Source organism: Apus apus, chromosome 3 (genome assembly GCF_020740795.1).
Source record: "Apus apus isolate bApuApu2 chromosome 3, bApuApu2.pri.cur, whole genome shotgun sequence".
NCBI classification, from domain to species: domain Eukaryota; kingdom Metazoa; phylum Chordata; class Aves; order Apodiformes; family Apodidae; genus Apus; species Apus apus.
In genome coordinates, this window is record NC_067284.1 from 92,877,289 (window position 1) to 92,905,286 (window position 27,998).

At 40.1% G+C, this 27,998-nt stretch overlaps 1 protein-coding gene across 1 annotated transcript in view; it reads left to right on the forward strand.

The window, feature by feature from the left end:
• PRKN (parkin RBR E3 ubiquitin protein ligase) overlaps window positions 1-20,517 on the forward strand; it is a 705,342-nt gene extending 684,825 nt beyond the window's left edge. The window contains exons 10-12 of the mRNA XM_051615355.1: window positions 1,122-1,208; window positions 15,573-15,690; window positions 19,243-20,517. Coding sequence (XP_051471315.1) covers window positions 1,122-1,208; window positions 15,573-15,690; window positions 19,243-19,352 — 315 coding nt within the window. The 3' untranslated portion in view covers window positions 19,353-20,517. The remainder of the gene's footprint in view (window positions 1-1,121; window positions 1,209-15,572; window positions 15,691-19,242) is intronic.
• The last annotated feature ends 7,481 nt before the right edge of the window (window positions 20,518-27,998 follow it).

Consider the following 27,998-nt stretch of genomic DNA (forward strand, 5'->3'; position numbering starts at 1 on the left):
GAGCTTGAAAGAGTTCAAAATTAAATTGCAAAGCTGGAATTTGTGGCAGACAAATACTCTAGTGTCATGTCCTCCTGTTATCCTTTATTCATTACATGTGACAGCAGGTCTGTATCTAAAAGTCAAGGCTGTTTTATCAGTCTTGCTTATAATGCCAGTCAGAATGGCTTACCGCTGAGAACTCTGAAAGAGTCTTGAGTTGCATCAAGGCAGCACAGCTTTGAAATAGCACAAAAGAGACCCATTTTACATTATTGACTTTTCCCCTTACCTGCAAGCACACAGAATTTAATGCAGCATTGACTGGTCAAAGATTTTGACACATCAAGATAGATATCTTCATTTTACATTTTAAAAAAGGCATCAAACTTGTTACATAGGAACCAGTTTAGGTGGCAGAGGCAGCATAGACTGAGATAGGGACAATTGTCTTACTCATCTGCAAAATATATTTTTTTTCAATGAAGCCTTATGTAAAGAACAATGTCATTTAAGGAAGATGAAACCTAACGATTTCTAGAAATGCAATAAGGATCTGGCAGCAGTCCTCCAACACCTGCGTTAAGTAACCTATTATTATGTTCTTTCTATGGATTTTTAAAAATCATTCTATAAGAGTCTATGACAAGGATATTATTTTCTAGAAAATTGTATTTCATATGACCTATATAATGTGATAATCCCCTAGTAAAGTCAGCAATAGTGTTCCATAGAGAATGCATTTTATTCAGAACTATAAACAGACTATTCCATTAGAAAATACTATAAAGCAGAAGTGCTTGTTTCAGATAACATCCTTCTTGTATAAACAGATTTCACTGCAGGAGGAACACACCCAGTTTCTAGTATGACTTTATATCCCTAAATGGACCATGTAGCAAAATCTCATTTATAATAATGGCATTTAAGTTACTCCACTGATTAAATGCATAATAATAACAGCAAAATTGTTGTGTTAATGATCAGAGTGTATAATAAGATGCACAATTAGGAGGATTATGGGAATTTAATGGGATGAGAAGGGCAAGAGATCATCTGCTGTATGGCTCTCCATGATAGTAACCTGCTGTCTCTATCCCTAATGTGTTTTTAACACTTGTCTGCTTTGGTTTATTTTCCAGTTTGTGTTCTGCCGTGAATGCAAGGAAGAATACCATGAAGGGGAATGCAGCTCTCTCCTCAGCACGCAAGGAGCCATGGCCCAGAAGGTAGGGATTCTACAACTCATTACATCCTGGTCATTATCCCTGGCCCAGCTAGAGCAACATTTGTCAAATGGGTCCTAATTATAACCCTAAGTGAAAGCAATTATGTTCATGCTGAATTACTCCAACCATCAGAGCTGCCGAACTGGCTTTGCGGTGGATTTCTGTCGCTTTGATTGATAGAGTAGTTGAGTTCTGTCAGGAACACACAGGGCTCTGCCATCAGTTGATAAAGAAAAGACCTTCCCAGTGGGCTACTCGGGTTGTCTCTATTCAATGTGAACACTTTTGAAAGGCTTTCTGTAGTCTTGCTGCCTTTCAGCTTACTTTCAATACACCAGTCAGGAAATCATGTGGGTTTGAATAACAGGGGCTTTATACAGCCTGTGCAGAAAATGTGTTGAAAATTTAAGTTTTAGTTTAGAGAATTTAAAAATGGATTGCCTAGGCTGGAGGCTGTTAGATGATAATTATTCTAGGCAGCTCTATAATTTTGTGGCTATTGTAACTAAAGACCTGGATAGGAAATAGTTTTTCTCTCTTGGCATTTCTCTTTGTTTGAAATTCAAGTTTCCCTGTTCTCCATGGCAAATAAATCACGGTCTTTCCAATAAGAAAAGAAAAATAATAATTTTTTTAAAAAAGTTCAAAGAACAGGAGAGAGAGCCTCTAAACATCTCACAGCTTGATGCCCAGGGTGTGCTCCTAGGAAGCATGCAACATTCAGATATCTGGCATGTTTGATGCTGAGAAGCAATTCGAACCCTGAGCCTCTGCACAGTCCAACATGGCAGACACAGGGTTGTGGGCAGGTGCAGATGAGGACTTGCACCCATCCAGCTCTCAGCAAGGCATGCCCAGCTCCTGCCAGTGCCTGCAGGCACACACTATCTAAGGCTGGATTTTGGAGCCTCTCATTCTTTGAACATAGGGGCTGGGAGGGAGCTGATGGCCTACTGGAAACATATGCCATATGATACCTTGAGACATTTGCCATACTTTGGAGACACTGCGCTAAGCTATGACCTGTGTAGGGATTCTTCTCTTTAATCTTCCTTAGTGCAGCTCTTCTAATTTATAAAAAGAATTGGCACTCGTTGGGACAGAATGAAACAGCCTGTATCCTAGTAGTCAGTCAGGGATCTACCTCTGGTGCCCTGAAACATGTACTGTATGAGACCCAAAATCCATCTACTTTCCCAACCTCTAGTGATTTGTGATTCAGATGCGGTATGTTTAGCATCTGTCAGCACTTTTTTTATTCCATGAATTCATGCATTACCCTGTTTTGAAGCCATATATACTATGAGATTTGCAGCTTAACTACCATTTATGAAGAACAATTTATTTTTGTTTGCAGCAGCTTTAGAACAGTCTTCCAGCTCCTGTTTGTATTTATGTCAAAACAAAACAACTTCAACAAAGGCACTGAGAGATACTTAAAGTAGCCTGATAAAGTAAGAGATGAAGGCTCAATGTCTTACCTGAATTACACAGAGCTGGAACTTTAATGCATCTCAACATAAACAGTAAGCCCTATATCCACTAAGCTATTTATGCCTAGGACTTTGCCTAGAGCACTGAAAGTCATCATGGCACCTTACAAATGAGTTCAGCAATGTTTGCTCTGTGGAAGTTAGTCTGTATGATTTCCATTCTCTAGGTCAGAGATAAAGTGTGCCAGGAAAAATCAGAATACCATAGGAATGAGTGGCTTATTTTTAACATTTGCATGTTGCCTTAGCTTCTGTTGATGACAATTAACCATAGAATCATAGAATCATTAAGGTTGGAAGGGACCTTAAAGATCATCAAGTTCCAACCCCCCTGCCATGAGCAGGGAACCCTACCACTAGATCAGGTTGCACAAAACCTCATCCAACCTGGCCTTAAAAACCTCCAGGGATTGGGCATCAGCAACCTCCCTGGGCAACCCATTCCAGTTCCTCACCACCCTTATAGTGAAGAGTTTCTTCCTCATATCTAACCTAAATCTCTGCTCTCTCAGGTTAAACCATTACCCCTTATCCTATCACTATCTTCTCTGATGAAAAGCCCCTCCCCAGCTTTCCTGAAGGCCCCCCTCAAGTACTGGAAGGCCACTATAAGGTCTCCCTGGAGCCTTCTCTTCTCCAGGCTGAACAGCCCCAACTCTCTCAGCCTACCTTAATAGCAGAGGTGCTCCAGGCCTTTGATCATCTTGGTGGCCCTTCTCTGGACCCTCTCCAACAGGTCTATATCTTTCCTGTGCTGAGGACGTCAGAACTGTACACAGTATTCCAGGTAGGGTCTCACCAGAGCAGAGTAGAGGGGCAGAATCACCTCCCTGGCCCTGCAATGGGAGCACTTCGTCCACCCAGTCCAGTATCTCAGCATATGAATTCCACCCAATTAGACTTCTTAACAGGAAAGCTGACTACTTTTTGCTGTTCCAGTGTAATGTGAATGTTTTTGCTATTCCTGAAAATGTCCTGTACTCTCAAAGAGCTGTTCCAGAAGAGCTAAATGATAGCACCAGAATAAATCTTGGTGCTGTGCAAATCAGGTCCCCACTGTAGACAAGACCATTGACTCCCCAAAAGTCATTTAGACTCTAATTTGAGCCGAAGTTAATTGACTGAATTCAGACGTCTTTTCCTCTAAGAGAGCTGCACTAATTAGATTTCTCCACAAGGTGGTGATGTGCCACTGAAGGAACGTTTTCCCTGGCTTTCTGTAACCAGGCGAGCAAACTGAGGTAGCTAAAACAAGGCAAGCCCAGGTGCAGGTGACATGTTGGTTTCATTAGAATAACATCACACACAGACAGTACCTTGCATACAACACTCACATACAACGCATACAAAACGTTTGTGGGGAATATATGGAAAGAAGTGCATGAGGGACTGTTTAACTTCTCTCACTAAAATTAATGTAGGCATTTATCCAACCTGTGCTTTCAGCCTTTTTGTCCTCTTTGGCCCTCCCCTGCTAGGTGCACAACCTGGTGTCAGAGTTAACTTGCTATTATTGTACCACTTTTTTAGGCAGTGAGAGGATTGTTATATCTTTGACCATCTGTTTCAAGGTAGGAGTAATACACTTCCAGGGTCGTCTTGTATGGCTTCAGCTCTTCCAGTTTGACTCCTGTCTACATTCTTTCAATATTATTTATTCTAGAAACAGATCTTGCTGTCACAAGTCCCGCTGCTCAGAGTCAACCGATCACATTGCCAGCAAACTGTACCGCTCCAAAACTGGTGCAGGATATGTGGCCTCAGGAAAATACTTTCTGTAAGAAAAATGCAGGTTTTATTTTAGCCTCTAGTGACTACAGCAGTGAAAGTACCTGCCGTTGTATTCACGTTTCTGCAAGTGCCTGCACATGCCTGATGTTCACAGTGTGAGAGGAAACACTTGCAGACAGGTGTAGGCCTAAGTCAGCATGATAGGTATTAATATGGTGGAGCATGAGGAGCAGAAAGAAACTGGAAGAAAAGCCAAAAACAAGTGTTGTTCTGGAGGACTTGGGTGGCCAGAACTTGATAGCAACATAGAGAGTGGGAAGATCTGGAGTGCCACTCCAAGCAGCCCTCTAATGGTCTGTGTGCCAGGGCGCTGCAAGGACCGTCTGCTCCCTGGAACCCCCATAGGTCTGTCATGGCAGGGTCTGGCACTTCCCTGGGGACGCCAGCGGGCTGAGGATGGCCTGCTATATGAGCCCACAGCTGGGCCTGACTCAGTGGGGCCCATGGCCAGGCAGGGCAGGGCTGTGAGGAGCTGGAGACTGACCCTAATGTGGAGCCACTGGAGCAGGGGCTGGCAGACCCGGGGACTGACATGGTGTGCTGGGATGAGGGCAGGGTGTGAGGAATACCAGGGGACTGGTCTGGAACAGCAAGGTCTGGTGCCTTGTGGTGCCTTCAGAGCCTGACAACCAGTTTGAGAAGTCTTGGAGAAGGGTCTCCTTCTATGTGTCAATGAAAGCCAAGAGATGACAGAAGTGAGAGGTAGAGACATTATTGTTTGATTGTGACCTTCCAGAGACTGAGTGAAAGCTCCAGAAAGAGGAGAGGGAAGAGAGAAGAAACGGGAAAAGCCTGTGAGATCACATGGGACAGCTGTGAGGGTCCAGGAAGCAGAAATAGTGGTGGTGAAAGGGGACTGTGCTGGGCTGGATACCAGAAGGAGGAAGGAGGAAGCCTGAGGTCAAGAGGAAGAAGCAGAACTGGTGGGACTGTGTAGGGAGGGATGGGAGCAGGGCAGGGTGAATGCAGTCAGTTGGAAGGAGGAAAGAAGAGGGCAACCATGGCTGCAGAGAACAAGAGGGACAAAGCAAGTGCTCTGCATGGTGCTTAAGGCTGTTCAAAAGAAAGAGGGTTAAACCTCATAAAGGTTGGAAGCTAGAGGATATTGTTTGGTGTTTGGGGTAGAAATGGTAAAATCAGCAAGGGACATGCAGAGAATAGCCTAACTTTAAATATAGGTCTTCATGGTCTTTCAGATAAAAGCACAGAATCATAGAATGTCTTGGATTGGAAAGGACCTCTAAAGGTCATCTAGTCCAACCTCCCTACAATAAGCAGGGACATCTCATACTAGAACTGATTGCTCAGAGCCCCCTGAAACCTGACCTTGAATGTCTCCAGGGATGGGGCCTTCACCACCTCTCTAGGCAACCTGTTCCAGTGATCCACCACCTTCATATTGAAGAACTTTTTCCTAATGCTCAACCTAAATCTACCCTTTTCTAGCTTAAAACCATTACCCCTTGTCCTATCATTACATGCCCTAGTGAACAGATCTTCCCCAGCCTTTTTATAGGCTCCTTTCAGTTATTGGAAGGTCTCTCTAAGGTCCCACAGAGTCTTCTCTTCTTCAGGCTGAACAACCCCAACTCCCTCAGCCTGTCTTCATAAGAGAGGTGCTCCAGCCCTCTGATCACTTTCATTGCCCACCTCTGGACACACTCCAACAGGTCCACATCCTTCTTGTGATGGAGGCTTCAGAGCTGGACACAGTACTCCAGGTGAGGTCTCACCAGGGCAGAGTCGAGGGGCAGAATCACCTCTCCTGGTCTGCTGGCCGCACTTCTTTTGATGCAGCACAGGATGAAGTTGGCCGTCTGGGCTGCAGTTGTACGTTGGTGACTCATGTCCAGCTTTTGATCCACTAGGTACCCCCAGGTCTTTTTCCACAGGGCTACTCTCCAGGGTGACCTCCCCCAGCCTGTATTCATATCTCTGGTTGCCCTGGCCCAGGTGCAGAATCTTCCACTTGGCCTTGTTGAACCACATGAGGTTTACCTGGGTCCAATTCTCCAGCTTGTCCAGGTCCCTCTGGATGGCATCCTGTCCCTCTGGCATATTGACCTCACCACCCAACTTGGTGTCATTGGCAAACTTGCTGAGGGTGCTCTCAGTGCCACTGTCAATATCATTAAGATATTAAACAGCACTGGTCCCAGTACACACTCTTGAGGGACACCATTTATCACTGTTTTGCCACTGACCCTTACCCTCTAGATGCAACCATCCAGCCAATTCCTTATCCACTGAACAGTCTACCCATCAAACCCATATATCTTCAACTTAGAGAGAAGGATATTGTGGGGGACTGTGTCAAAGGCCTTGCAGAAGTCCAGATAGATGACATCCATAGGTCTTCCCTTGTCCACTGATGCATTCACTCCATTGTAGAAAGCAAAATCGGCCAGACATAAGTAAGTGAACAGAATGTGGGGACAGAGACATAAAGGTTTGAAAAAAATAGCACATAAACTGGATTAAATGGATTATAAAAAAGGTATGTTTTAGAGATGGTTCTGTGGACAAGCATTCCCAAAGATGGTTTTAGATGCAGATTATCTTGTCCTGCCAACCCAATGAGTCTGTGATTATAACAGGAAACAGTGTTTTACCAGGTTTGCATTTTCAGAGGTTGCTGTGAATTTAGTAAAGAGAACAAATTAAGCATCATGATAGATTTCTATTGTACAGCTGTACACAATTCCCCCCAATCACATGCATTCAAAGGCTTGAACCTAAAAGAACATCTGATTTTTAATTCATCACTCCACAAACCCAGTCTTGCAGTCTTTGTCGGACTCAGAGGTAAATCCATTTCTTCTCATTTGAACAAACTCCTCTGTTATCCCTCGCCCTGCAACAGCTGTGAATCTAAGCCTAGATAAAATGTCCATGGTGGCTGAAGTCTTAAAGCTTGCCAAGTGGTCCAAGCTCCTTAAAATGTTGTCAGGTCATATCTAGTCTTAGTTCAAGCCTTAATTCCAGCTCAGCTAATTCTAAAAAAAATGGCCCTTCAGACTGTGTGATCCAGCAAAATTCATCACCAAACATATATCTTCAGCTGCTGGTGTGCTAAGAATTGTTAGAATTTCTTGCACATAAGTTGCAGAATATGTTGTGTGAATTTCTGCCATTTTGCTGCACTGAAAGTCTTATTACCTGCCAAAGGTGTTTATTTCAGAGCAGATTCATTGTAAATGCAAAGTAAAAAAAAAATATACAGTTAGACTTTTCAAAGTCTTAGCAAGCTGATAAAAGAAATATTTTTTTTTAGTTCATCTACAATAATACTAGGACTCACAACTCAGACTCTATACAGTTAAAATCATGGATATGTGAACTTTCTGGTTCGTACCAACATAACACCTTTCTCTGGTATTATGTTTAACCTTTTACTGCTTCTCTGGGTCCTAAGCTCAATGGCTTCAGCCTGTGATGGGCTGGCATCATGAGTCCTTTACCGGGTGAGCATGATGTCGATATTGGTGGGGTTTTTTTCCGCCTCACCGTAGGATCTGTTTGGGTCACTTTTACATGTTTGTTAAGACAGTCCTTCACTGGTTGGAAAGTTGATTTTGCATCCAAATTTACTATCTATGGTGTGGTTTACCCAGGTCAGTTATGTCTTTGCTATGTCTAAAACTGTTTTTATTCAGCTCTCAAAGATGCATTTGAGTAACTGACCACTATAAAGTTGTTTAAACCATTGGAGCCTCCCACATCATCCTGTTCCAGTGCTTTCAAGGCCTCTGCTATCATCCCGTGCCTTTACTCCTGTGTGGCATTTTATTCCAAGGTCAGAGATAATTCATTCTGCCTGTAATACTTATACTTGTCATTGCTGTTTATTAGTTAAAGAAATACATGTAACATTAAGCCATTTAACCATACAAAATTATACAAAAGCAAGAAAGGTGATAGTCACACAGTCATTAGATAATTGCTGTCACCTGCGAAACCAAATCTCCCGAGAAAGTCTGACAGGTCCTGAGGCCTCTGGTGCTGGCTTGGCACAAAGGCTGGACCTCTTACGAGAAAGAGCAATGGCTTTTTTTACTGGGCCACAAAGCTACAAGTTCTAAACCTCCATCTCAAATTTGTTTCAGTGTAAGCTCATAGGTAGTGATAAAACTTCAACCTCTCTCCAAACCTGTGGGATGCTGCCTGTTGTGGCTGTACCTCTAGGCTGAAAGCACCTTGGTCACCCAAATCTAAAAGCCTATCCCCAAAGCCAACACCTTCAAATCAAACCGCAGCTGTTTGTTATTTGGGACACAGTCCTTGTTATACTTGGGTAGCTTACGCAGGATCTACATACTAACTTTGCTTTTCTGCCACTGGCAGTATAAAACTTAACAGAAACTCTGTCAGCCCAGGACACATTCAGAGCAAGCCCAAACCAGTCCAGTGCCTTAGCTGAGTCATTGCAAACCTCAGAGGTGTCATTTTTTCCAGACCTGATCCTGTTCATCAGTACATGCCACCTGGACCCTGGCTGCAACCCTAACCGTTGGGTCAGAGCTCAGACCTAACTCAATCATAAGCTCTCAGGCAGACACTTCCCAAGTAACTTCCCACAAATGCTTTTCTTGCTGCACAGGTGCAACATAAAAACACACCTGTGTGCGTGCACACCTCCAGGCATGCCTATTACATTACCTGGCACCCTTCCAAAGTCTTTCGTGGTGTAGGTCCTGGAAAAGCTCCCAGCTCCTTTGCGTTGCAGGTGGCCTCCAGCCCATCTTTTCCTCCCGTTGCCTCATGTCTGCAGATCTCGAAGTTGCCAGTAGATGGTACAAAATATCCACACATTGATTGCCAGGCTTCCCGTTCCACCCTCCAAACAATGTCTGTCTATTCTTCTCGGTTGTTTTGCCAGTAGATTCCCAGCAAGGTCATAAGCTTGTGAAGCGTGGTCTCCATGTAGGTGTCGATTTGCTCTGATTATGCAGCAGCACATATTGGCCCGCTGTGAGCACAATACAATTCATCATTTGATTTTAACGTGGAATTCCCAAAAAATTCCTTAGCTGAATTATTGTAATGCTAAGGTATGAAGTATTGAGCTAATGCTTCATGAAAATCCGGCTTGGTGTGATGGACTTCTTACAATATTGTTGTGGAATTGAAAAGCTATACAATGTGCATATTAAATTTTAACAGAAAGACAAAATAATGCCAAAATTAAGGAACTGCGTATGTCTCCTGACTTACAGTGTGAAGGAAGCAGCAAGCTTCTTTTTGCTTGAACCTTCAGTGAAGGGTGAGTTCTTAGTGAAAATATATATATCACATTGGCCTCCACAGCTATATGACTTTCTGAGTCAGTTCTTGGTTATCAGTGTTTTATGTTTATGCTCTAAATATTGCAAATATCATTTTCAGAATTGTTTCTTCATTATTTCAATAAACTTTTCTCATTGCTTTGAGAACAGTGGAAAACAAAAGGTGATATATTTGAAATGGTGTACTACAGGCAAGAGTTAAAATTATAAACACACAGCAGTTCTAGGGAAACTTCTTTCTTTACTTCATAGAGGGAGAAAATTGATCAAAATGCTAAATAGCAAATGCTAACCACAAAACCATGAATTATTCCACTGCATTTTAGTGAAAGGAAAAGCTATTGAGGAGGTTCATCATACATAACATCTTTCAATGAGTCCTGAGTCACAGTATGAAGTGTGGAACATCTATTATTAGACCATTGATTTATTTTTTTTCCTATCAGGTAAATTTAAAAAGTTAAATAAAATATGGCTGTACAAAAAAATGGCACACCTTGCTTGATTTCTGAAGTATCTTAAACAATTGGAAAAGAAACTGAGGCTCAGGGGTTTAGTAGCTGCTATACTTACAATGTCAAGCACGGGACATTTCAACCCACAGATGCCTAAGTAAAGGAGCAAGAAAAATAACTATAATCAGGAAATGTCCTTTCAAATTAATCACTGTGTTATAAATAAAAATGCACCAGAGGAAATCTGATAATAGGTCTTATCTTTCTGTCTAATGAGAAATAGATGGGAATCATAAAGAGAGATTTTAGCTCTTCTATTTTGGGCAGCAATAAAATAAAAAGATGTGACATGCTGCTTTTGTTTACGAGTTAAGGTGACAGTCATTTGCAGCTGTATTGCCACTTACAGAAGAGGATGTGTGCTTTATTCCACTCACGGAAAACAGTTGTACAAGAATAACTTGTAATAGCTTAGATTTTCTGCTTTAGAGCAGTGTAAGTTCAATATTCATCAGCTACCTGAATTTAATTCATGCTGATATGAATGGCCCCAACATACAGAGTGAGAACCCTGATGTGCAGTGTCACCAAAACAGAGCTTGCTGATTTTATTTAGCAAAAGTCTCCTCTTGTATAAGACATGATACCCTGGGTATATCACTTTGATTTGAGCTAGTTGCTGTCATCACAAAGCAGATCTTTTTGTACAGCAGAATTCCCTCAGCACACTGGATAAGCTGGCTCACACAAAGCAGCTTCATATGAGCACAATGCAATCAATGTGGTACTGACACCTTTATTTTGCCAGTGCATGAAACATATTCCCATTGATCGATATCCTTCCTGTTCCTGATCTAGAACCATTTTTTAGTGTTTTCATTAGCCCAAATCTTTCCCTAGTCTAGAGCACTAGTCCCATAATTAAGCACATTTCTCTTTGTGAGATTCTGACTCTTAAATGACTCAAATAATAGATTTTTTCCAAAGGTCCTCTGGCCCATCTAGTGCCCTAGACATCTGCTGGGTTTTTTCCCCACAACTGAAGCAAAAGTTACCAGTAAATACAGCAGGAGTTTAATTCATGTGTTCATAAAACAGCTCAGTAGAAGTTGAGAAAGCGAAAGAAATTTAAGTTGGACTGTCACCATCTCTTGTAGATTGGGATCCAACAGATGAAGCTGCTTTTTCTTAGAGCTCTAGCCCAAAATAATTAGTGAGCTGTGTTTATGTAATTGTTATGGTGGGTTGAATGTCGATACTTTGTACAATGAATTATTCTTTATCTTCCTTTCAAACCCTCTCAAATATCCATAGTTTTTTTTCACATATGTGCTAGAATATGAGTTATGCTTTCTCTTTTGAGACACCTAAGCCTTTTTAAAATGCTGTATTTCACATCAAGTAATCTTTTTACATATTTCTAGTTTGTTGGGTTTTTTGTCTTATTTTTCCAAGGACAATTAACTTAAAACCAAGCATTTCTGGTTAAGATAAAAGGTATTTCTGATGTAAAGGAAGCTACACTCAGATACATTTTTTTATGCATGACCAGCTTTTTCACATATCAGAAAGCTATTAAGCACCAGCAGCAAACAAGCAGGAAACCAGAAATTCCACTCACTAAAGCTAAGCACAACATGATATTAATAGCTTCATAGTCTATTCTGAATCAAGGATCTTCCGTTTTCAGGTGTTGTCTATGCTAGGCAAAATAAGCATAATCATAAAAGAAGGGTGCTTACATTGTATATCTAATGCTTCTAGTATTTTGAACAAGAAGTTTTGCCATGAATGTTTTTAGTATGAATGGTATTGCTTAGTTGTTGACTATGAACACACATTTTGTTTATTTTCTGTAGTTCTACCAACAAGTTGATCTGTGCCCTATTACCTGAATGAGATGCTGCTTTTAGAAGGACACTTCTATTTCAGGATGCTTTCTATTTCTGTAGGACTTTTTCCAGTACTGCCTGATATTGATTAACTGCATAAAAAGCTTTCCATGTACATGTTCTTGTATTGCTGTATGGTGCTCAGCAGCTTTATCCCTGTTCATTTTTCCAAAGGACTCAGCACAGAAACAGAAGTAAATCTGTCTCCTCAGAGTGACCCAGAGAAAACAAGACAGACTTTTCTCCTTGTCTCACTAAGGGCATATTGTGGAGCGGATGTTGAGAAATGCTTGCAACAGCTCTTACTGTAGCTTCCCGTTACTTATGGGTGTTCATTCCTGGTCATAATGTGCAGCTCAGTTGAGAATATTTTTTTTTTAATTGTTCATAGTGTGCCATGGGTGGAATCTAGCAGCTTTTCACTAGTGCTGGGACAAATAATTTGCAATATTTGGGGAACGAGAGCATATTGTGTGGTGTCAGCATCAAGAGTGATCCAAGTTTCCTGTCCTTGGCAAACTGACATGTGATGCACACCTGGAGCATCTCTGAACTTCCTATCCAAGACCAGACAGGCCAAACACAGTGAGAGCCACCTCTGCTTGATAAACCTGCTCTATTACCTAGGCCATTGTCAGGAAGATGACAACTGGAGACACTGGAACAGGCTGTCTAGAGAAGTTGTGGAAGCTCCATCCCTGGAAGCATTCAAGGCCAGGTTGGATGGGGCTCTGAGTGGCCTGATCTTGTGGGACATGTCCCTGTCCATGCAGGGAGTTGGAACTAGGTGATCTTTAAGGTTCCTTCCAACTCTACTCATCCTATGTTTCTAGTCTAGTATTCCAAGACCAGGTTTGCTAGTTTAGGATGAAAGAAAGTGATTTAAAAAACACTGATAATGAAGAACTGCCATACACTTCCCTTTATCATTTGAGGAAAAAATGCAGATAACTGTATGTATGCTTTTAGCTGTTGTACATGGAGCAATAATTAAAGCACATAAACACTGAAGGCTAACAGATCAGCATAGTGTAGTTTTTGTACAGAATCAGAGGGACTGTGTCACTGTACCATTTCTCTGCATTTGCTTCCTGCAGCAGGAATTTTTTAACTTAGCATTCAGCTAAAGAAAGATGTTTCATCTCTAATGGGCTGAAAATATCATGCTGCTGCATCTATTTTATGCTAGAACTTTTGCAATGGAAAATATAATAATACAGTCTGCTGTTTTCAGCAATTTGTTCTTCATTGGTGAATTTCATATATGAGGTCTGAAGTTGTTTATTCTGGTTATTCCTAAGCTCTCCCAAGTTTTTATTTGTTTTCAGAACTAAGATTTGTACAATATCTTCGTACAAATTAAATTAACAATTTGGCATCTGAAATTTTGTCTCAGTGGGATTTGCTATTAGGGAACAACAAAGCCATGAAGATGGGGGAAAAGTATGTTTCCAAGTATGAAACCACACAGCTTGGATTTGGATTATTTGATGAAAATAGGTCCACTTAGAAGCTCTTATTGGTTACCTACAAAGATGAAAAATACATCTGGTCTTACCTACAAAAATGAAAAATACATCTGGTCTTCTCATGGGGCTATTATTCTGAAAATAATAACAATGTTTTGTCACAGCTATAGTGACTTTCATCTTGAATTAGCTTTAACAATGTTAAGTAATTAATTCCCATCACAACCAGTTGAAATTAATCATATAATCTTCTTTCTGTTACTCAGCAAACTGAGGCCCACATCAACCATTCCCCACTCTCCTTTACTTGTGTTCAGGCTTCTCTGAGTTACCTCAGATTGTTTGTAAGGTGATCCTTCCTTAAAGAGCAAGGTGTTGCAAGATCAATACTAGATTATGTTCTTTGCTATTAGCCTGAGCAGCTGTTTTTATTTCCCAGAACTTACTAATGTGTCATTGTATAGAGGTCATCCTTTTGTCGAACTGCTGAAAAATCCAGCAGGGTTCAGGGCTGAATTCTGTCTCCAAAGGCAGAGAGCCAAAATCTAGGATGCAGCTGAGAAGACTTCACTTTTGTCACTTCTAGATCAAAAACATTGGCAGATCAGAGAATATTAAGTGATGAGCAACAAAAGGGATTAAAGGAGACTGGTGCAGGTAGTAAAATAAAACAATACCATAAAAACAGTTTTGAAGTTTTCTGATTAAAAAAAAAAAAAAAATACTGTGTTTCTTTTTTTTCTTAAAGATGCATGTTACAATGGCCACCAGATGAGCTAGAAACAAGTTTCTGCAGATGCTGCTCTTTGTTATTCCATTTCAAGTCAGGTGACTTCAGTGAAGAAGTAATATCTGGGTCTTAATCACTGACACTGGAACAACTCACAGGTTTTATCAGTAAAAATTTAGCTGACCAAAAATCAAGAGGAGTTGCATGGTTGCATGGCGTGTTTAAAACCTGGGCCACTTTCCTTCTTCTGCCTTATTAGAAATGTTTTTTAAAATTATCCATGCAAATAAATATTAAAAGTCTATCCACTTCAGCCTACAAGAATTTAGAAGCTATACACAAAGGAGTTATAGGAATTTTTACATACTATATAATTTAGTTTAAGTTCATCACTTTCCCACATACTTGAAAAAACCCATATTATGAAGAGAGCAGAGCTTCCAGGCTGGAACCTACATTCATTGTTTATGGTTACATATTTGACAGCTTTTTGGAATAGAAAAGACCCAAGGCACTACTATCCCTTTTGTCCTTGTACTATCATTTTAGGTAGGGAATTGCCAAGTGGGACACTTGTGTAGATTATGTAATTTCATCCCAGACATAAATAGGACAAACACAGGAGTTCCTTTTAAAACACTTAATGATTACTTTTTCCATCTGTGTCATTCTGTCTGGGGAGCAACTGGCTTTCATTGTTCAACTGTTTTGGTTCATTTTTTTCTTTTTCTCCAAAATTTTTGTGTTTCTTCTTGGTGCCTTGTAAAGTCTCTTAAATTTATATAGATTTATGTTTGAATGGAATCTTTACCTCCAAAACAAAGGAATACGCCTTACTATGAAAAACAGTTTCCTTGCAGGGACCCCACCATTCTGCATGATCAGGTGTTGCTTTGCCTTGGTGTTTTTGCTTTTTTTTGCAAGACGGGCTATAATCCTTGAAGCAGAATCAAACTTACAGTGTCTAAAATGTCACGTCTCAGCCAAGTTCATCAGACTCCTGCTTCTCCTCACCTTTTTTCTTTACTCTGTCGTCTAACCTAATACAAGTCTTGTGGACACTGGGAGAAAAAAAGCTTGCATTTTGAAGCAGAAACTCTGTGTCTCTCATGAAGGTCAACCTACCTGGCCTTGTAGTCATTCTTGTTTGTTTCTCACAGGTAACTAGTTACCATTTCAGTGTAGACACTGTGTTCCAGCACAGCCTTTCAGGATTGTGCCCACAGGTGATTTTTCTCTCTCTTTTCAGGGATATGTAGTTGATGAACATGCAGCCATGCAAGCTCGATGGGAAGAGGCATCTAAAGAAACAATCAAGAAGACAACCAAGCCATGCCCCAGCTGCAATATTCCAGTAGAAAAAAATGGTAAATGTATTATATTTCTCATACTTAACTGTCTTTTAACAATAAATTAATGATATAAATATATGAAAATGCATGTGCACGTATGCACACTATTATTCCAAGAGAGGGAGAGCACACAGAGCTTGAATCTGTCACTTTAGCTAAATTATCTGAAATCACTAAGTGTAAATCACTTCATTCTAAAGCCACTAATTAAGCCTAACAAAATGCCTGCCTATTCTGTAGACAGCAAAAATGACTCAAAGGAAGACACTGGATGTAACATTCATATGACTGGATGTCCAGCTAGTTGTCTGGATTTTCCATTGTCACTGGCAAAAATAGACATTTGTAGGGCAAAACTCATCTCACAATGAAACAGAACATGTGTCTCATGTAGGCCAGAAGAATCACACCTAGAAGTGGGGTGTGAAGAATTAGTCCTGCTGTAGATTTCTGCACAGTCTATAGCTGAATTTAAATGAGGTTAATCTCAAGCCATGCCTATGGTAGAAGAGCAAGTCAGAGGAAGAAACCTCAGTTCTGACAAATTAGTTGCATTAATCAATGCTTACCATGTAGGAAGAAAAATAATCTAGTGGCAGTGAGATGGTTAAAACGGGGAACAGGAACAGCAAATAGGCTATATCCCTATAGGTTCATGCTGTTTCGAGATTTAATTGTATTTATATTAATTAATCAAAACAAATAAAAATTATTGCCTAAATATTATACTAACATTAATTGTAGAGGATGCCTCTCAGTTTTGTGGCATCACATACTCAAATGAGACACTGAAAACACCAACTAAGACACTGTAACTTCAAGGAGGGAATACTTAAAGCAGTCATACCACAGAAATATTACTGAGGAAGAAACAGGACAAAATCCTGAAATCTGGGTTTTGATGAAAGAAAATAAGGCAGGTGGCAGATGGAAAGTGGGAGACTTCTTTAAGCACAAAAAGCAGAAGGAAAGAAACCATGAATTCAAGAGTGGGAAGGTGAGACAATATTTGGCAAAGTGTAGAAAGCAAGGTGGGCAGCACAGAGAGGTAAGAGGGATGCATCAAAAAATTATTTATAGACTTATAAAATGGGCTGGAAACCAGAAGTTTGAACTGGATTAGAAATAGATATATAATAATTGTGACTGTTCATAGCCAAATAAATTAAAAAAAAAAAAAAACAACACACCACTTCTGGAAAGGCTGGAAGCAGTGCTAGAACCTTTACTTTTTCTTAGACTGCTACAAAATCTTTACTGTTAAATTACAGGCAGTTGTCACTTGTCACAAACAGGATATCCCTATTTGGCACCATGATATAATTTACACAACTCCCACTAATGTTTAGGGAAGTTGCTTTTAAAAATCCCCAATGTATCATAAAGGAAATAAAGGGCATTATTCTTTGTATCCTTGAAAGAAAATACTTACTGTAAATATATAATAAGCAGGAAAAAACCTTTCCTTGCTTACCACAGAATCACAGATGTCAGAACAGTGCCTCGTAATGCAGAGTGCTGAAGCCACAGCAGCAGGCTAGAAACATTTCAACATGCTGGCACTGGCTGATTGTGCTGCCATTCAGAGGGATCTCAGCAGGATGCAAATGGTTTGAGAGAAACCTCATGAGGTTTAACAAAGGGAAATGCACTGGTACAAGTTGGGGGCCAAAGGACCAGAGTGTCCTGGTGGACTGCAGGTTGGACACAAGCCATCAATATACCCTTGCAGCAAAGGTGGCTAGCAGTGTCCTGGCCTGAGTTAGGAAGAGCATCATCAGCAGATGGAGAGTGGTGATCCTTCCCCTTTGCTCAGTATTGATGAGACACATGTGGAGGGATGGGTCCAGTTCTGGGCTTCCCTGTACAAGAGAGACAAGGACCAGAGCGATTCCAATGAAGGGCTACAAAGATGATAAATGGACTAGATAAATAAATAAATACCTGATGGGAGAGCAAAGAAGACAGAGCAAAACTCTTCTCAGTGGTGCCCAGTTGAAAGGACAGAAGGCAATGGGCACAAATTGAAACACAGGAAATTCCATTTAAACATAAGAAAATGCTTTTTACTGTGTGGGTATTTGAAGACTGGAATGGGTTGCCCAAAGTCTCCATTCTATTATACATTGAAAACCCAACTGGATACAACTCTGAGCACTCAACTTTCATTGACCCTGCTTTGAGCAGTGGAGCCTGGACTGAATGATCTCTAAAAGTTCCTTCCCACCTCAGTGATTCTGCAATTCTGCAAATCCAGGTGTGAAGCTTAAAAAGTGCAGTGTTAGCTTTCTTCTCTGGTCGTGGGTACTGCACATGCCAGCTTCTAAGCTGGCATTTAGAAACGACAAGGAGCACTTCACTTCTGCGTAAGTACAGCTGGCGTCAAGATGCTGATGACTGTACTCCAGAGTCCACGAACAGTCCTGATTTGGAAGGAGCACACTGTTTCCACCCAAGAGATGTGTTTTACCCAGTGATGACTTAATATGACTCATAAGAGAGGATTGGTTCAAAACCTTAGGTAAAGTGTAACACGGAGGCTGCCATTGGTACACTTGAATTTAAACAAGGTAAAAATATCTGGCAAATTGCATCTCTTCCACAAAGGTATAAACATGCCATCACAGCTAGTTTTCTTTCTCAGTCAGATGAAGCAAACAGGCTTGCTTTAACAAACCAGTTCTTATGTCTCCTGCTGGTTTTGCCTTCTGCGAATCATTCTGGACTGGCATTTACAAACAAGATGGTGTAAGGGTAGCAAGCAAATCCTACAGTAAGGAACATAAATTCCCTGTACCTCATATCAGCATCTGGAGTCAAACCAAGATGATATTTCAGCATTTCTTCATACTGCATGCTTTTCTTTCAGTTTGAATTATACAACATAATTTCCATTTGAAGTGTGTTTCTGTAATGACCTCTGGCAATGTTAATATTTTATATATTACAAAATAAAGATTTGATCAAGGTTGTGAGCAGATATTAAAGCTGTTCTCACAGTCTAGGCAAGGAAGAAACCAAACACACAGGAAACATTGATGTGATCTCTAGGCTGCTTCAGATACTAAGATGATCAAATCAACTTAAATTACTAATGTCATTTTGATATAATCAGCAGCCAGCCACCAAAGTGTGTGTCTCCTGATTTATTGTCTTTGCAAATCTGTCAGTTGTTGAATCCAAATTCAAGAAAATAATTTAATTTTGTTTGGCTTTTGGCTCACAGCTGGAGTAGGGTAGAGTATCCTTGAGCAGGTGCCTCCATTATGGCTTTGAGAGGCCACAGGATGTCATCACGTTTCCCTATCCCCAGCAGAGTCTCTTCCAATTTCAGATAGGACTGAAGCTCCTTGTCCTGCAGTCCCTCAAGTGAGACCAGTACATTCCACCCATTAACAGGGGCAGTAGCAAGTTCTGGAAAGCCCAAGTTTGTTAATTTATTTTATTAGGTATTCTACTTGGTTAGTAAATGAATGCCTAAGAAAGTTGATTTTAAAAAGGCTAATTGTTGATTAACATCTCTAAGTGTTTGCTGAGTACCATGGTCATTCTGTTGCTGTTTTGCAGGTGGCTGCATGCACATGAAATGTCCTCGCCCTCAGTGCAGATTTGAGTGGTGCTGGAACTGTGGCCTGGAGTGGAACAGAACCTGTATGGGAGATCATTGGTTTGAGTAGTGGTGCTGAGGCCAGCCCATATCACTACTAAAGCTTGTTTTAATCAGGGCCAAATTCTAAACTCCTTCCTTAAACAAGACTCCCAGTGGTTTCAAGGATACAGAGTTCAGAAGTTGGCCCAGTTTGTTGGGTTTTGCTTTCTTGCATATGCAATCATACCAAAATCACATTGAAGTTATGCCAAGGGTTTTAAATCCACTAAGTAAAAAGAGTAATTGTTTAATGCAAAGACTTGCTGATCAGGGTACAAAGAGGAGTAAATTACACCTTTGTAAAAGTGTGCAATCTGTTAGCACAGAGAGCGTACTGGATTACCATGTGGAACTTTGCTTCATATTTATAGTCAGGAGTTCACAGCTCTTGCAAGAGAGAGCAGCCTGCATTGTGTGTGTGAGTATGTGAGAGTTAAGGGGGGTGAAGGATGTTCCTGCATCAGCTGCTTTTTCTTCGACCACTCCTTTGCTCATTCAGCACAATTTCTGATTTTGATTTTTGATTTTGAGGCAGTATTTCTTAACAGCTTTTTTGGCAGAGGGAAGACTGTGGCTGTTCAGTGTTTTCTCAGGGTTCCTTCCTAACAGGAAGGAGGGGTCTTGCTTTTAAAACCAAATTCTCATAGAAACATCCAGCTTTAAGCCATATTTGTGCTTGGGTATTTGTAACATACAACATGAAACCTATCTGTATACTTACCATGGACACTGTTACCATTGGAAGATAAGCTAAGGATGCAGTCTCAGCTCTAACCATGGCTGCTGTTGCAGTGGTGGCTGCATCTGATTAAGTGTTGTGCAAGCTGGACTCATGGGGTTTTGTTTTTCTTATAGCAACATTTGGGATATGGCAAAGATAGGCAGGAGCAGATTTCTCAGGGGTTTTCTCTACCATCATTCTATTAAATTGAAGTAGAGTATGGGTATATGTCTGAAAATACATTTGCAGCTCAAAAGTGTTGGGTGAAGAGGCATCTTTCATTTTACAATGTTAACGCGGTAAGTAAAGCTTACTAGCATTTCCAAGCCTGAACAATCTTACTGTTTGGTGTGCTTTGCATTGCTGTCTTATTCTGAAATGACATGTGTGCTGTCCACATCCAAAATGCCACATAAGAGTTTGCACAACTCAGTTTTGAGGAAAAAACGCACAATAAACAAAGTTGTCAACATTTTAAGCTTTCTTTATTTCTTTTTTGATTTGAATACAAAGTAAGTGAGCACAAAGATAGTGGGTGGGTCATGTATTTCCCTGATTGATTCAAGCTCCCAGCTGAGAAGCTGGTCCTTAGATTAAAACATACTATTAGCACAAAATAAATTCCAGGGCCATGGACTTCTTGTCTCAAGTTTGAGTTAATCTTTTGAGCGGCATGACTATAGACTCCTGAAAACGTGTGTGTGCCTTGTGTCAGTCAGTGCAGAGCAAGAAGTCTGAGGTATAAAGAAATCCCAGGCTCTCAACAAAAATGTCCAATTGCTAAAAAAAGTGGAGTATTTATCTGTCTCTGCTGGAAGTGACATTAAAAGTCTGAGGAAACAAAGGGATGAGGGCATGAGGTACCAAAAATGAGAGAGTGAACTGGCAGAATTCAGAAAATTAGACAGGAAGGAAGAGGCAACAGGAGAGCAATGGCCATTTCTTATAGGTCATTCTTCTTTTTGGCAGTCATGAACTAAAATGTATGCAGAAGGAGCTACATTAAAGTGTAGTGATGCACTAGAATGCTGCAATGTAGCTCATTTAAGTACATTATCTTAATGGGGATATTTTAATGTGAGCTCTGATTATTTGACCATGTGATTTCTTGCACCTAGATCTTTTTTTTTTTTCATTTCAATGGCTTGTTGCTAACAAGCCAGAGAAAGACCACAACACTTAATTTTACTTTGATAGTGTGTTACGTGGAAGCTCATCACTATATTTCTTATCCACAAACATTTGGAATAAAAGAAGTCTGGTTCTTCCATTTTTTAATGTCTTTCTTACAGAGGAAGAAAAACTGTGTCAGTGTAAAGCACTTTCACTGAGTTAGAGCCTGCCTTAACAAGTTAATATTTTAATTGGCACATAGAAACATGTAGTTTATGTCCCTGGGTCAAGGTCCATTGAAGTCAATGCACTCTAGATCAGCTGCTGTATTTCTTTCTGACCTGGGCAAGGCATGGCAGGCATGAGTCATAAGGCTAGATAGTCAGAAGCTTCCCCTCTTTCTTGGGAAGAACTTGTCAGAGAATGGGATTGTGAACATTCATCTAAGACATAAGCAAGGGCAGGAAAGGAGAATAAAGAAAGGAGTTCCAGCACTGACTCAAGATTATCTACTTTTAGAGACTGAGTTTATAGGCCCTTGTCACAGGGTTTCTTCACACAGTCCAGATTTACACCCTGCCAGAAAAAAGTTTGCATCCTGCAGACTGTAAATGAACCTCTGTATTAATACATATGTATCTGTATACACACACACAAAGTTTGAGATGGCATGGTCTGTAAAAACTGATTTCTGTATACTGTAAGATTAATTCTCATGCAGAGACCTGTTGCACATGTGTATGGTGGGGCCTGCTAAGTCTTAAGTAAAACTTGTCATGGCTAGATGTGTGATGGCAACATCCCTGCCAGAGACAGGGTGCAGCTCCTGACAGGACCAGCAGCTCCCACACACTCTTGGCTGTGTTTTGGTGTGGAGAGGGGAGTCTTCCTTTTTTAAAACCTATGAGCTGGCATTGCTTGCTAGCATCAGTGAAGCCAGCCTTGGCAAATGCTTCCTCTGGGTCAGCACACACATCTCTGGAAGTGGTCCTGGGTGGTAAAGAAGAGAAAAAGGGCTTAAGCACAAAGCAAGAGGGAAATTGACCTCAGGGCATAAGCAGATGCAAAGATTTCAGGAGCTTTTGGCTTTATGTTCTCTACTATCTTTACACACTGGAAACACTAATATTTAACTACGTGTTTTGTATATTCAAAGTATTTATTTTGGTGATATAAAGCAAAAAAAAAGAAGTCTGTATCTTTTTACATCTAGGTTTGCCTTTGTTTATTGAATTCTCTTTATCTTGAACTTTCTTCATCTTTCAAACAATTACAGACTTGTTCTTGGTACTGCAATCTGAGCTCCTTTTAGTGTGTGTTAAATGGATTAAGTACAGGATGTATGCTGAAATATTCAATAATAATTATCTCTATAATAATTCAGCTCTATAGCAACAAAGAAAATCTCTAATATTTAATTCCAGCTGGCAGTGAAATCTGAAAACCGAGTAGATTAACAAGAAAATATATAACAGCTTGATTACCTAAGGAAAAAATGTATCTCAAAGCTTAGCATAAATAATACTTTGGGAGCTGTGACTTTGAAAAAAAGTATCACTTATATGTCTGCCTTATCTCATCGCAAACTACAAGCCAAATAAGGTCATGTACACTTTAAAATAAATCAGTAAATGGCACTCCAGAAGAAACATTACACCAGTGTTGGGAAAGAAAAGTCATGGTCTCAAAGGACAGCAAGCAGCAGGATTTGCTTTTTCATATGACCAGTAAGATACCACCTGTAGTGCAAACCTTTACGGTAGCAAAACTTTTTGCCTACAAATCCTGTAGATTTGAAGTAGAAGTAAACTGAAGTAAAAGGTTTTTTGTGGAGAGGAACCTGAGGTACTTGGAGGTGAGAGGACAGATTTCAAGAGATGCCGCTGCCTTGGAAGTTTGGGAAGATTTAGGCCTTTGTACCAGCTTTCTCACACTTTCAGGCAACAACAACAACTGCTATGTCTTTCATGATTGCTGTGCTGCCCAGACCAGTGTACAGTAAATAATTAGGTGCAGTAAGCTCAATAAGCAACACTTGCAGCAAGATAGGAAGCCTAAAGCATATTACCAACTCCAAAGATTGGTTATTCCCATGCTGACTTAATTTATCTGTTTCAGTGTTTGACTACTATGGTGATGGATGATCTAGGGAAACCCTATGCAGAGATGGACAGCTGCAGTACAGCTGTGTTAACAACTAAAACTTGTTCCCAGGCAGCAAAATTCTCATAGTGTCTTCAGTTTCTTTTCCAAGCAACAGAAAGCCTGAACACAGCACCAATCCAAAACTGCCAGAAGAAGAAAACTGATGTATAAGTGATCCTGATGGTCCTTCAGCAACTTCACACAGATGTATCTGACAGCACAGCATTGACAATGATCCAGCACAAAGAGACAAATGCACTATTTTACATTTTATCCAATTTGATTAAGGTTTGTGAGGAAATACTTCCATCTCTAATTAGCAAATTTAGAAAAACCTCTCCCTTTTTTTTCAAACTTGTTTGTCTACTGATTCAAGTTATGTTTGTTTATGCATTTGTTTACTGGTATGATTCCCCTTGTGTATCATCTACTGATTTACATCTGTGGTTCCTCTTCAGATAGTTAGTGCTCTAGCAGTTTTCAACTTGATTGTCTATGAACTACTAGAGTAGTCCCTTCTCATATTATGGGTAAGTACAGGCAGACCCAAAAAAATTGTAAATGGCTTTAAGCAAACAGTAAGGTAGGCAAGACCAGTGATAGGACAAGAGGAAATGGGGTCAAGCTGTGCCAGGGGAGGTTGTTTGGATATTAGAAAAAATTTCTTCACAGAGAGAGTGGTGAGGCATTGGAACAGCCTGCCCAGGGAGGTGGTGGAGGCACCATAACTGGAGATGTTCAAAAAAGGGCTAGACATGGTGTTTCATAAGACGGTTTAATGGTTAGGGGTTGTAGGGTGGGTGGTTGGACTGGATGGTTTTGGAGGTCTTTTCCAGCCTTGACGATTCTATGATTCTAAGTTGAGAGAATCTCATTAATCATATGGAGAATGGTATTTAATGTATTAGTTTGTGTATCTACTGGGATTTATTTTTTTTTAATCTGGTAATTTTTCTTCATTATTATTAATAATGCTTTTTTCTTTGCTTTTAATTTGTTTTTCTTGTCTGTGTCTCCATTTTATGAATAATGGAGTAATGGTTGTATGCCAGTAGATAAAATATGCAGCAAGACATCACCTGTTACACTACTTTTTGGCTTTTATCCCCAGAAAGCTTGAGGAATCCACATTATCCATGTAGACTGGGAAGTGCCATTATCTGTATTTTTCAGTCAGGGAATTCAGTACAGAGAGCAAAACCAGACTACATGGAGGTAACAGCTCAAATACACACCAGCCCTTTCACAGCTGGGGAATTCTGTGGCTGCACCTAAGTGAAGGCCACCTGCGTGCTGACATGGTGGTGACACAAGCTCAGGGAAGCAGGAAACAAGTTGGATGTTTAAAGTTTAGAGGACACCAGTATGACAATATGGACACAAAGACATAATATTTAAAAAAAAAAAAAAAAAAAAAAGGTAGGATTTGTAGGATTTTCAGTGGCCTAGAGAACAGTGACCTGGCCTGACAACTGCTGGGAATTTTACCACTGGCTTCACAAAGAGAAGGCTAATTTACAGACTTTGAAAACACCATTTAGTTTGACTTTTTAGCAGTACATAGGAGATCTCTGGGAGAACTTGATGTCCCAGTTTCCTCTTTGTCTCTTTGTTAGTTGAATATTTCATCCAAAAACACATCCATGCCCACTCTCTCCACCTAGTTTTAGCACAAGTTAAAATCCATCAGGCACTGACGTAAGAGTTTTAAAAATCTTTAGTTAAGTACAGCTGAAGTACCATACACACTCATTCTCACTTGGTACATTATTGTACTGTCTGTCTCTTCTACAGTAATCTCAACAGCCTGCCACCTTCATCTGCTGGTCACCAAGCCAAAAACTGTTTAAATTAAGACCTCAAGCAGTGATCAAAAGATAGTGCTAAAATTAAAAGCAACAATCAATAAAATGAAATAGTATTCAGACATTACTTCTGTTTGGGCCAATATAATGTTTTTCTTGGACTGGATGCCAAATGCTCCTGAATAGGTTCAGTCAACTGAGTTTGTTTATGCCTGGAAGCTAAACCTGGAAAGCCTTGCGCTGTTCTTTTCCAAAGTAAAAAGATCACAATATGGTAAATGGGTTTGAAATTTTTTTAATGAATAGCTGAACTCCATGTGTTCCACAGCTGATGGAGTTAAAAACCAGAAAAAACAAACTACCTCACAGAGCTACACTGACATTTTTCGAGTGCTCAGTGTTAAAACAACTGCCAAGTTTGCCTTTTTTTTTTTTTTTGAATCTGCTTCTCAAAGGCAAAAAGGACTGTGATATTTACACTAAAATCAGCCCTTTTAATGAAGCTGAAATCAATTCTCATTTGAGCTTCTAAGTTTTAGTGGTGATGTAACTGAATCTAACACTATGCCAAAATATAATTCCAGCTCTGCTTTGCGAATATTAAGGTGCTTATTAGCTAAGCTGCAATCACTCAGGTCCCTATTTTATTTCAGAAGTACAATGAACAATGCTATTCCTATTGCCTCATTCTGTTGTATTTTACAGAGCAAACACAGGGTTCAAACCCATGCAAGCAATGAGCTCCTGCATGGTCAGAAATCTTCTCCTGAACTAGAAATCTCTTCTGTGTGACATTTACTGAACACAAATTAAAAACAATAAGTGGCATTTCCTTTTTAGTCCTCTTTTTTTATGTAAGCTTCAGGGTAGAATTGAATAAATAAAAATATAAAACCAAGTCTACACCACAGAAAGCCTACTTTTCATGCTGTTCCAGTACAGCTATACCACAGACCTACCCAATACAGTATCCCAGCTTGGTAAACCAGTGCAGTTTACAAAATAAGATGTGGGTGAGAAAATGCACATATTTATTTGTGTCATTATATTGCACTATTTTTTAAGACATTTGCTAGTCTAGAAAACTCATAAGCCACTTCCCTCCTCAGGAAGGGCCAATTCCAGTAGATCCCTGTCATGACTGATGGCTGGGACAGTCCAACTGCTCACATGTAACTGTATCATCATCTGGATGAACTGGGGTACAGGTTGCTCTAATACCTGCAGTTTGATGTTGGATACTGAGCTCCCACTCAGAAACCCAAAAAAGGGCAGGTTGTCAAAGGTCACCATCAGATGTACTTTGAAAAAAAATACCTTGTTTCTGTGTCTAAGCAATGGTAGTGCACATATATAGAAGAGAACAATTTAAACTTTCTATCTAATTCTGAATGCTGAGCAGTGCGGAAAAATCTGGCCCTAAGAAACTTTAAATCAGTAAGTGTGCTTCTTAAAAAAAAAAAAAAAAAGGAAGAAAAAAGTCCATTATCCAGATCCCATTGTAATGAGTGTACTCAGTGTCCCTTTTTTTGTTACATTGCCATCAAACAATATATGCATCATAATATTTTGCAGGTTGTGTTTATTTGTATTACATTGTAAAAGGCCTTAGCAGAGCTTTAGCAAGTCTCAGCTAAATGATGTACACTTACTACTATGCAGCACTGCTTGGTCAAAAGAAAATGGTGTTTCTTATGACCTTCACCCCACTATGAAGGCAGCACTATTTTTACAAGTAGTAGGCCTTGACAGATACGATGATCTCATGAGGTCCCTTTATTTATGTTCCTACAGCATTGTGTTGGCCTACTCTCAAATGAAAATTCCAACTTTAAGAAATACTCAATTACTTAATTGTTTGCAGGAAGAGAGAGATCCAGAAGCTTTTCTTATCAATGCAGTCACTATCTCAAATCCAGCTAGTCAATGGCATTACCAGATAGATCTCCACAACAGGAAATTTTCCTGATGCTTAATGCCACCTGATTTCTTTCCCTTTCATGATATTAAGATTTGAGGAGTAGAAAGGTCTCATTAGTTTGTTGTGTCCAGCCTACCATCACAGGCACCTTGCTGTGTAAGGCTTTCCATAAATTTACAGAGTGCTGTAGCAAGCAGTGTTTAAGTCCCGTTTGCTTTCATGGCAAGGTGATTCGGAACCTGATTCCAACTGCTAATGATGAGAAAACTTTTCATTCCAAGGTATTAATGGCCACCTTAGAATGATTTATCATTATACTAACATTGTTTGTAAGCTTGAGGTTTCTTCTTCCTGTTTGTTTCGTGTTCCCTTTGTTCCCTGATCAAATGCAGCAGACTGCAATCCTGTTTCCACTCCATTTGTTTTAGTAGGCTTAATAGGCCAAGCTTAAAAGCTTGGATTAACATTTCTCTACACATCCTAGAATCAAGTTCCAATTTTACTTCACTTTGTTTTCAAGTACAAGTGATGGACTTTTGCTCATGATGGCAGGCATGGTTGCAGTGCTGCCTTCTGTGGCAGTCATGCCTATGTGTCTCTATTGGAAACCCTTCTGACACATGACAGATCAGGTTGTTCACAGACACATCATGCTGGCAATTCATAATCACCCTAGGACAGCCTACCTCACCAAAAGCCTTCTTCACGTAGCTTCCAAATGATGCATTTCTGATTTATGAGGCATCTACACTTTCTTTCTGACTTTATTTTTCTCATTTTCTGCATTTATACAGTGCTTAGCTGACTGCTGCTGTGCATCCCAGGATACAAGCAAGTTACTGCAAAAAAAGCTAGTACAGGAGCATCCTTTAGTAATCCCCTTGTACACATTTGTATTATTATAAATTATTTTTCCAAGTGCTACAAGAGCATTTTTTTACTACTTTGCAGTACTGTAAATCTGCTAAA